Raw genomic sequence first — 11,585 nt, 5'->3', positions numbered from 1 at the left:
AGCAGTGCCCCCTTCTTGAACTCACATAGCAAATTGGTAGGCCTGCTGCTGTGACAGTCCAGTGCCAGTCACTGGAAAGCAATCTGTGACGTTTATTGGGCGGAGAGCCCGTGAGCCAACTGGGTGCTTTGTTTTATTGCTTGGCGTAAATAATCATTGGTTTATCTGTTTGTATCTGTATCTGTGTTTCGGACGATTAAATTTCAATTTTAAAAAATTAGGCCTTTATCACTGATACCGGCCTAAAAGCAAAACGTGCGTCAGTTCTTTTCAGGATTCCTACCGTGTGCAGATTATTCACGAAACATCATCACTGTAATCATAATGTACTGCACAAAGGGAAGACTTTAAGCAACAGCTTGGTTATGAAAAAGTACTGAAACCGACTGTCAGTAGAGAGACCTTCAGAATTTGTGTTTGCACATCTCTGCTTCTGTGTGTATTGTCTTATCACAGGGTGGTCTTTTACATCAAAGGCTAGCCTGAAGTTAATGTTAAATGACTAAACTTTTAGATTAAAATATAGCAACAATGCAAAAAGCAGACCCTCCAAAATGCAGGTGAATTACACATATAACATTCTAGATGGCCACCAGAGCACTCAACAGCAATTACACTTACAGCTCAAGGAGTCCTCAGTCAGCATGCCAGGATAGACTATACAGAAACTTTATTATAAAAACATCTTCTCACATCTAAAGCTCACAAGCTCAAACTGAGCGTTAGAGTGAGGAAGAAAGGTCATTTAAGTGACTTTGAAAGTAGAATGGTTGCTATTGTCAGACAGAGTATTTCAGAAACTGCTGATCTACTGGGATTTCCAAAACATGGAAGAATGGCCTGAAAATGAAAAAATATCTAATAAGCGGCAGTTCTCTTACAGAAAATGCTTTGTTGATGTGAGAGGTCAGGGGAGAATGGCTGAACTGCTTTGAGCATATTGGAAGGCAATGGTAACTCAAATCCCTACTCTTTATAACCAAGGTATGAAGGAGAGCACTATTGAATGCACAATATGCCAAGATTTGAAGCAGTTAAGCTACAGAAGACTGCAGATTCAGCTAAGAACAGGAAAATGAGGACATAGTTTACACATGTTACCAAATCTTGACCAAACCATGAATCCACCCTGCCTGGTATCAACAATTCAGGCTGGTGTTGGTACAATGGTGTTTTCTGGGCACATTTTATGCTCCTCAGTAAGAACTGAGCACACAGCCTAGATGACTGTTGTTGATCACTATGCCCATCTCATTGCTATGACCACTGTGTATCCATCTTCAGGCTGCACCCAGCAGAATAATACACCCTAAAGTCAAATAATCTCAAATGGCTTTCTTGAACATGACAGTGTGTTCACTGTACTCCATAATCACCACATCTTAATCCAAAAGAGCATCTTTGAGATGTGGTAGAACAGGAGATTAGGATCATGGATGTGAAAACAACAGATATGCAGCAACTGTGTAATGCGCATGCCAACATGGACCAGAAAAATGTTTCCAACACCTTGTTGAATTTATGCCATGAAGAATTAAGGCTGAATTAAGGCGATAGGGGGTTCAACCTGGCACAAGCAATGTAAAACTCATAACATGTCTGGTGGGTCATTCACCCTATTAGAGCAGTTAGAATATACAAATGCTAAATACCTTACACCAACGTAAATGTTGTGTAAAAACTTTTAAAAAAAAAGTCAGTCCAACGGGACCAAAAGCAGTTGTACCGTGACTCAGAGTAATATCCAAAAATACCTCATTTTAATGTAACCATTTCTGTGGATCTTACACGCTGGGATCAGTAGGTGGCAGCATTCACTTTGCAGTCTTTCAACAAAACTAAAGAAGAAGAAGCAGACTTGCCTGTGACATTCACTGCTCTCATGTCGGTGTCATCTGTACATTCCTAAATATCTCAAAATGAACATTATGCTGTCCTCATTTTCCCGACTGCGTGGTCTAACTCACGTGCGTAGGTAAGCGACTTAAGTTATTTGCACGCGAGGTTAACCCCGAAGCAAACAGTGTTTCTTTATGAGGCTAACATTGAAAAGCTAGCTTGGTAATCAGTTAGCAGCATGGCTAGTTGCAGTTAACCTGGATAGATACTCATGGGAACTTCTATTTAGTCAAGCAATGGCTAAACCAAACACTACTGATTTACATTTATAGGCGATGTTACGTTTAATTGCTAATAAGCAGTGTGGGCATGGGGAGAAACACAGAGTAATAATGTTTGCTATAAAGAACTTTTAAAAAGCAGTTTTGGGGGATGACTGAAACACTTTTCTGCTCTAATTTTTGCACAAGTTATTTTATCCGTACAATATTCTGCTTGCATATGTTATGTAGAGGAGACCGGGGCCAGTTGTAGCGATCTGTTATTCAAAGCGGGACCAACTTTCTTTGATCGTGCTCATTATGGTTGATCAGCCTACTCTAAATATAGGTGTTGTTTGCTATAATGCAAGATTTTAACATGGAACCTTTTTATTGTCCCAGGTAAATATCGTATTCAAGTAAAATGCACTTATAACTCAACACAAAGACTTAAAACCTATTTTGTAGAAGCTAGAACTGTTGTAAAGTTTCTGGAAAAACAGAAATGGATGTCTTGAATGTATACTCTACAATAACACACACACACACACACACGAGTGTGTGTGTGTTTCTTTTATGAAAATATGACCAGTATATTTCACGTAGTCTGTGAGCTATCAAGGAAAATGTAAAAGATGTTATAATTGCCCCCGGTCCACCACTCTTTAAGACAACCTGCACTAAATTTTGTTTGCAAATTCTTAATTAGCCCCTTTATTGTAAATATTGAAGCAGTACAACTGATATAATGCTGTTGTGAAAAAATGAAACCGTACACATAAACTTCATTATGATAAATGGATTTACAACTTGCACGACGTTACTGTATTATTGTGGCATAATTTTGAAATTAGAGTAACATATTTCAACAACATTTTAATCTTTGTTCTTCCAACAGCATTCCCACAGCAGACCTAACTGGAACCTCTTACTTTAGATGGTTCAGCAGCTGGATTGGTCCTGGAGCAGCTGCTAGAACACAGGTTTTCAAAGCTTCAGATACAATTTCTTCACAAGCTGAAGGTTCAGGAGTGTTTCAGCAGGTTCCCTGGCAGTACCAGCAGGTACGGACCCGGAAAAGAGGCACCGAGTATCAGCCCAAAAACATCAAACGAAAGAGAACCCACGGCTGGATCAAAAGGATCAGCTCACAAGGAGGCATCGAAGTGATTCTGCGGCGGATGTTGAAAGGACGGAAATCGCTCACACACTGAAAGTTCCCAATGGAAGATTTGACTTTAAAGAAACAGACCTTGGTTCTTATATGCTGAAGGTGCTCAGCATGCAGCAAAGAACTTGTGTATTGGGTTAACTGGTGTGATACTGGGTGTGGTCTGGGTCTGGCAGTTCCACAGTATTGGTCTTGAGAGTGTAAAAGTGCCCTGTAGTTTTGCCCACCCTCTCTGGTCAGGGCGGTTTTGGTCAAAGTCATTACGTGTTAGCACATTTGTGTGACTTCATTTCTTTTTCTTTTTGAGTAAACATTGTTGACTTAAAGAAAAATGTTCCTATAATAAAATTATTTTCCAGAATCAGCATGGTTGGCCTGAAAATGAAAATACCACCTTCACTTCTGTTAGTTTTGTCCTGTTTAGAATGGCTTTTGTAGAGTCGCTGTGCTCATGAGCATGATCAGTTCATTTGCAGCAAAAAAATAAGTCTGTGTTACCTTAGTTGACACGAAAAGGTATATACATTATTTATTCTGCATATCTGATAAATGTGTATTGTGCTTGAGTAAATGAAACATCACAACAGTGGCCTAAAAAAACTAAAGATTGCCCTTTGGTTTGTACCAAAAAGCTCCTTTTTTGATATTTGACAGATACAGAGGCTCAGAATTAACTGGACGATTGACTAACAATCAGTTTTGTGGCCAGATTGGCCCTGTTTCGTCATTAGTCCATGACAAAATCACTAAAAAGTGATCAGATAACACTTCAGTGCAAATGAATAATGACCCAAAGCATACTGCAAAAGCAAGGCAAGAGTTCGTCAAAAGGAAACAGTGAGGTATTCTTTAATGGTCAACCCGACAGAGCATGCTTTCAGGTATTATATACAAAACCAAAGGCAGGGAGACCCACAAACAAGTGGCAACTGAAGGCGGCTGCCATCAAGACCTAGCAGAACATCCCAACAAATCAGAACCAGAAGTACTTTACTCTTTTGTACTCCTTGGTATAACTCTCAAACATGCATCTAATTTAGAAGGTCTTCATTTAGGCTGTACAAATAGTTTGTTGCTTTAAAAAAGTCCTCCCTAAAGCTAGGACATCTTACTATTTATCAAATAAGAACAACCCTAGGTTTCTCTTCAGCACTGCATTCAGGCGAACAGAATCCAAGCTCTGTTGATCAAACATTTCCCTTAACCTTAACTAGTAATGACTTCATGAGTTTCTTTACAAATAAAAATGTAACCATTACAAAAATAGTCACAGCCATGCCACAGATGTGTTTATAAGAACAGCAACTGCTGATATATCTTAGTTTACTTCAATAATGTCTTCCCCTTAACCATCAATCTGTCTTTTAGACCACACTGACCCCTCTTGAAACAGTAGTTGTTAAAGAGCTTGCTGCAGAGTTAGAGTTTGTGCCAAGATTTAGTGCATCATAGCACAGCACTAGTGAAAGTTATGAATGATTTGCTGGCCTCTGGCAGGGAACTTTATTTCTATGTTTTCCTATTAGACCTCAGTATTTTACTACAGAGAGATTTTACTACACACTGTTGCTTTTGCACTGCACTGATAGACTACAGTTTGGTTATGTAAATGGGGAGTCTTCACACACAAGTTAATCATGTTCCACATAGACCGGTACTTTTTACATTGTACATGCTTCCCCTGGGCAACATTATTAGAAAACACTGCAAAAGTGTCCATATTTTCATTCGTATACAGATGACACTCAGCTTTATTAAGCAACAGAGCTAGATGACACGATTCTAGTTAAAGACACAAAGGTCTGGATGATTTCTGATTTCCTGCTTCTAAATGCCGATAAAACTGAGGTTGTATTACTTGGCCCTAAAAATCTTAGAAATATGGTCTGTTATCAGATACCTACTCTGGATGGCATTACCTTGGCCTCCAGTAACAAGGTGGTTTCGTTTTTGACCACGACACGTTCTAGAGTGAGCACATCAAACAAATATATAGGACTGCCTTCATTCATTTGTGCAACATCTCTAAAATTAGAAAAATCTTTTGTCAGAGTGACACTAAAACAAGTTCAACCATTTTCAAAACCAAGATTGCTACATATCACTTAAAATCCAGAAAATCCCATTAGGCTCCACCCAATCTTAAATCATTACACTAATCAAAATATAAGAGAAGGTCATTTATTTCCTTGAAAAATGCAATCAAAATACATGCATGACCAACACAGACTGTTGGTTATAAATTGTTAATGCTACCCAGTCACATGCAAAGTGTTAAGGCCAGTGCGTGACCCACTTGCCACTGGGACACAAACTTCAATACAAGAGCAGTAAAGGTCAGAGTAATGACTAATGTCACAAACTAACTATGTACCATTACCAATTTTAATTCATATTAAATATAAATATGAAGCTGTAGGTAGTGATTTAATTTCAAACTGAACTTGTTATTGCTGCCGGCCACCTGCAGTACCTTCGCAGCCCACCAGGGGTCCCCAGCCCAAACTTTGAGAATCACTTCATACATTTATGAAGACAGCGCTTCACAGTGCAAATGAATAATGAGCCAAAGAGTTCCTCAAAAGAAAATGATGTGGTATTATTCAATAGTCAACCCAAAAGAGCATGCTTTCAGGTATTATATACAAAACTGTTGGCAGAGAGACCCACAAACAAGTGGCAACTGAAGGTGGCTGCAGCCAAGACCTAGCAGAACATCCCAAGGTAGGCTGGACTGTCATACATTATTATCAGGCTGTCCTAAAAACTCCCTGAAAAGCCTTCATTTAATCCCAAATAGTCTCTGTATGTTTATTGTCCACTACTGTATTTAATCATTAGTTATTATTAAACTCTGGCTCTTTCTCCCATAGTGTGTCTTTTGTCCTGTCTCTCTGCTTTCTTCTCTTTCCACTTACACTTAACTGGTCTTGGCAGATGGCTGGCCCTTCCCGAACCTGGTTCTGTCAGAGGTTTCTTCCTGTAAAAAAGAGTTCTTTCATGAAGTGCTTGCTCTTAGGGGGATATCTGATTGTTAGGGTTTCTTTCTAATGTTCTAATATAAAACATATTGAGGCGACTATTGTTGTGAATTAGTGCTATTTAAAAGAAAACTGAAATGAATTCAAATGTTTAAATGTTTTAAATCAATTAAATTGTGTTGTAGCTCTTCAAATATGAGTTTAAAGGTAGGTTTTGTCTTGTTTTTGTTTTTGTTTTTTGGGGGGGGGGCTGAACATTTACAGTTTAACACCCTTGCAATATTCTTAAACCATTATTGTAATTCATTTTAACTGAATATACACGACAGGAATCAGTCCGATCACTAAATTAATGTTATTATTATTATAGCTTGTTTTATGCTGCTGTATAATCTGCGTTTTTAACACTCCCTCCCTCTGTGTGCAGATCCCCAGAAGCTGATAAACGGTGTACGTGCGGGAGGAATAGTGGAGAAAGTAGTGTTGTTTTTATGAGCACCCTCGTCCATAACCTGCGTCGTATTGGGGAATTTGTCTTCTACGTCATGACTTTCTGGCCAATCGGCTTCTTGCTCTTTCTCTCTTTTCCCAGACCTGTCACTGCTCAGCCAATGAGATAGGCTGGGTATTAGAAGATAACCGCCCATAAGAGACGAACAACAAATATGGAGTTTTAAAATAGTAGCAAGTTGGCGGCCAAAAAGACCCTAAAACTCGGCGTTTTTGTAGTTACACGAGTGGTAGTTTTCTACCTGACTGAAGTGACGCGATGCAATCATATCAAACGTAGTTTATGTTTTGTAGCAGGCGCCGTTGAACGGGTAAACAGTTCGGTATCTTGGCTTCGACAAAAACAAGGCTTAGTAGCTAGCTAGCTAGCTAAAGCAGTAGCATTTGCTGGTTTTCACCCTCACCGTGCTTTGCTCAATAAGAGACGAAGAGCGCGACCCGGGCAGAAATGGAGAAGGTTGGTTCATAGATACTTCATTCCTGAACTGTTTAAGTTGCTATTGCGTCGAATTGCTTGTTGTAGCAAGTGCGACGTGCTGTAAATAGTCTGTCACGTTACAAATACGTCACCTTGATAAATGTGAAGGGCAGGAGTTGTTTGTGCAACCTGCCTGAGTGTGTTTTACATCTGGTAGTGTATGTGTGTCGCAGCTGTAGTTACACTTAAGTGTTTATCGTCTTATTTTTCTGTTGTGTATACAGAGAGATTTCTTGAAGGGACTGCCCGTCTACAACAAAAACAACTTCAGCAGGTTCCATGCAGACTCGGTGTGCAAAGCCTCAGTGAGTGATGCTTGTGTTTCTCATTATGCTCAGATGTTTTCATTTCTAATCTGAGCTCAAGAACGTTTTGTCATGTTGTGATGCCACTATTGATGTCTGAAGAAGTTTAAACAATAATAGACTAACTTGGACCTCTGTCTTATTCTTTCTTTTTCTTTTGGTAGAACCGTCGACCATCTGTGTATCTTCCAACTCGGGATTATCCCTCAGAGCAGAGTAAGTACACACCCAGTGAATGGCCTCTAGGCTTTTACGTTCTTTCTCACAGATTGCTAAACTTTGGACTGATGTCAACTTGTCATAGGCTTATCAGTATCACCTTACAGTGTTGTGAAAAAGCATTTGCCCCTTCTTTGTTTCATATTCTTTCTTTTTGCATATTTGGCACACTTTCATGTTTCAGATCATTAAACTAATTTTAATATTAGTCAAAGTAAATGACTGAGTAAATACAATATCCACTTAATTAACTGATCATTTGTCAAGGGAAGCCTGCTTAGCCCTGTGTGGAAGAAGTAATTGCCCCAACCCCTGTGCAGGCATAAAAATCAAAAAGGAACACATTATAAAAAAAAAAAAAAGCAGCATCATACCGGCAGTCAAACATGGTTGTGGTAGTGTCACGGTCTGATGTTGCTTTGCTGCTTCAGGACAACTTGCTGTAACAGATGGAACATGAATTCTGCTCTATACCAGAAAATGCTGAAGGATAATGTCCTGCTATAACTTTGTTCTGAAGCTCAAGCTTACTTGATTTATACAGCAGGACAATGATCCAAAACATACACCTCTGAAAGGCTCAAAAAAAGGTGTTGGAGTGGAGTGGACTAGTCAAAGTCTAGACTTACTGTAAATCCAGTTGAGATGCTTTGGCATGATGTTAAACAGGTCGTTCATGGTAGAAACCCCTCCAATATGGCTGAATTAAAACAATTCTGCAAAGTAGAGTGGGCCAAATTACTCAGCAAGTTCACAGCAATGTGAAAGACTCATTACCAATTGTCACAGAGATTTGATTGTAGTTCCTGCTGAACACAGCTGAGACTGAGGAGGTCACTCATCCAAGTGACGAAACGTTCTCTCATTGAAAATGCTACATCCAGATGAACAGAATCAACCTTTTGGGATGTACTTACCTGGATGATTGAGCATGCATCAAGACAGGGAAAGGTGTTTTTGGATAGCTTTTTTCCTTAAAAAAATGAAATCATCATTTAAAAACAGGCAGTTAGTCAGGTTGTCTTTGTCTAACATTAAAATTTGTTTGATCCGAAACATGTAAGTTTGACAAACACGGGGGAAAAAACAAACAAACAAAGAAATCAGGAAGCTGGCAAATACATTTTCACATCACTGTATATGATGTCTCATATTGTTACTCTCAGCAGTAGGCATTAGATGTGTGCAGTCAAGTATGCTTACAAAATCATTTATAAAATGCTCTATATGGTTGGAGATGGCTCATCATGTAACATGTTCACTTTGACTCAAATATATTGTCTACCTATTTATGCATTTAGAGATTCATTGGCTGATTCATTGATATCACAATTCTTTTTACTCCCTAAACATTGATGTCTGCATCTTCCCCAAAAGTCACTCTACATAAACACTCTGCATCTATTATGCATTTCTACATTTGTTTTCTCTTTTTGCATTGTGTGCTTTTGTGTTTCTCATGATCAGATCATCTCTGTTTTTGTTCCTCAGTTATAGTCACAGAGAAGACAAACATCTTATTACGATATCTACATCAACAGTGGGATAAGAAGGTAAAGGCTTTTAAATATCGTTCATCTAATGGAGGAAGCAGTTTATGCTAACTATATTGTCTATGATGGCACGTCTCCATTATGTTGTAGTTCAATGGTTAACGTCCTTTTCCTTACTCCATCAGAATGCGGCAAAAAAGCGAGAACAGGAACCAACAGAAGGGGAGAACACGGCACCTCCACGAAAAATTGCAAGAACAGACAACAGAGAGCCGAATGAAGCTTCATAAACTGCTGCGCCGTCGATTCTCTGAGTAGAGACTGACCCACTCGGACAAAATGGACGAGCCGGCTGCAAAATACATGTTTGCAAACAAGTTTGCCACAGCTGCACGAGCAGTTTGATTTCAGACCACAGCTGTCAAGTTGTTCTTAATGTTTGGACTTGACTTTAGAGCTCCTCCTTAACCAAATACCTTTTTCCCCAGTTTATTCACTGCTTTCATGCATTGTTTTCTTCACTTTGAGGAGGCCATACTTCTACTTCAGAGGTTTGTTTTTTCTTTTCATAGTAGTCTTAAAATGATCAAACATCTACCTCCTTATTGCTCAGTCCCTGTGGTTTTATTCCACTTACACCCATGTAGTTTTTATTTAAAGATGCCAGGGATTTAAAAAAAAACAAAAAAAACTTTTGGGCTGACCCTTTAAAGGTTTACAGTTGCAGTAATTCACACATATCTGAAATGTGCATGTGCTGTGAGATGACCTTGTGGATATTTTTCAATCAGGAACTTACATTTTTGAATTATGAACAATTTCTGTTGTTACTTATGTCATTTTAGGTAATCTTTTTAAAGATTACTGCTATTACAATAAGTGGAAATAATTATTTTAATAGTGGTTTAGCGTTAGATTCAGGGTTTGTTTTTATGAGCTGTGTTGCAGAAACAAGACGAGTGATTGAAGAAATGTTTTTCTCCCTATGAATAATAACTATAATGATTTATTGCCTTATGTGGAAATGAGTGTGTTTCCACTTGCGTCTTAGGGTGCCCCTTGGTTTACATTGTGTTTCAGGAAGATTAAGCACTGCAGAATTGGATGGACTTTGGTGTAAGAAAACATCCAAGCCAATATTTATACTAGAGGATGCAATTTTTACTTGTACATATTTTGTAGCTAAAATCTCAGCTTCTTAATACTTCAGCAGTTGGATCTTTGTAATGGCACCATCAGCACAGTATTTGACTGAATATGTGTAAATTTACACTTTAGCCATACTGTTGTTTTGAGGGACTACTGAGCATCCTAGATGTAAATGTGCTGTTCTCATGTGCTTAAACACGTCAGTCATTTGAGCCATGTTGAGGAAATATATTTGGATCAACAAGGTTCAGTACATACATTGCGAAGAGTGAAGCTGCTCCCATGGCTCTGCGAATCTTGTATATTTGTACAGTATGTGTATTGTGATTGCCCTCACCTTTTTATCAGGTAACAAGACTCACTCCAATTTTGTCTTTCCCAAGCTAGCTGTAGTTATCCTCAAATTGTTAAGACAACTTTTATGCTGTAGGGAGTTTCTGTAAATGAAACAAAAGCATTTAACTAATTTGCTGAGTTTTTGCACCTTAGGAAAGAAATACTTTTTGAAAAGTTTAACCTGCTACAGTGTACACGAGCCAGCCACAAAATTAAAACTGACCTTATGTCATGTCGATCCCCCCTCGTGCAACAGCTTTGAGTGTGTGGAATTTAAGGGATGGGTCAGTGCTTTGGGCTCTTTGTGTTGGTTGAGCTGTTCCTGGGCAGTTTGATGTTTGGCCAGAAGCAAGTGCTGTCCTTAATCCACTTATGTACTTTGTTTAAACGCCCACTTTATTTAAGAGAAAGTGGGTGATAGACTTGTGTATTTCATCTTTCAGAGGTTTTATCAGTGTGTCTGACTCATGAATGTTTCTTTCGTCACTTGTGCAGGTCAGTGGAATGAGAGTACACGTAGATTTCACAAGAACTACTTTAAACCTGAAAGAGGCAGTGTATTTTCTTTAGCTTCATATAAGAGTCACCCATTTCTCCTGATGTCTTATGGTTTGTATTCCATCACTTGATTAAGTTTGTTGTTTTGCTTTGAGTTGATTGTATAGTTGTATTGTCAGTTTTGGATGTTCTTGTATAGATTGCTCTGTGACATGCAGTAAAGATGACTCTGTAACCAGCAGCCAGTCTTTGGGTGAAACTGAAGAAAGATCCTTCTTTCTGATTGCATGTGCAAATATGCAGGTAATATACAACACTTTAAACACTTGTTTATTTATTTTTTTTA

At 38.7% G+C, this 11,585-nt stretch overlaps 2 protein-coding genes across 2 annotated transcripts; both read left to right on the top strand.

Moving 5' to 3' along the window:
- The first annotated feature begins 1,810 nt into the window (after positions 1-1,810).
- mrpl34 (mitochondrial ribosomal protein L34) lies at positions 1,811-3,635 on the top strand. The gene is made up of 2 exons (XM_040022122.1): positions 1,811-1,975; positions 2,998-3,635. The coding sequence occupies exons 1-2, from the start codon at positions 1,920-1,922 to the stop codon at positions 3,311-3,313; spliced, it is 372 nt and encodes a 123-aa protein (XP_039878056.1). The 5' UTR covers positions 1,811-1,919; the 3' UTR covers positions 3,314-3,635.
- A 3,241-nt stretch (positions 3,636-6,876) lies between these two features.
- On the top strand, positions 6,877-11,564 carry LOC120727692 (DET1- and DDB1-associated protein 1-like). The gene is made up of 5 exons (XM_040022124.1): positions 6,877-7,218; positions 7,464-7,544; positions 7,709-7,760; positions 9,255-9,316; positions 9,442-11,564. Exons 1-5 carry the CDS (start codon positions 7,210-7,212, stop codon positions 9,544-9,546), a joined length of 309 nt encoding a protein of 102 aa, XP_039878058.1. The 5' UTR covers positions 6,877-7,209; the 3' UTR covers positions 9,547-11,564.
- The last annotated feature ends 21 nt before the right edge of the window (positions 11,565-11,585 follow it).

Source organism: Simochromis diagramma, unplaced genomic scaffold, assembly GCF_900408965.1.
Source record: "Simochromis diagramma unplaced genomic scaffold, fSimDia1.1 OVJJ01000205.1, whole genome shotgun sequence".
NCBI classification, from domain to species: Eukaryota; Metazoa; Chordata; class Actinopteri; order Cichliformes; family Cichlidae; genus Simochromis; species Simochromis diagramma.
This window is presented reverse-complemented; position numbering and strand designations above follow the sequence as displayed.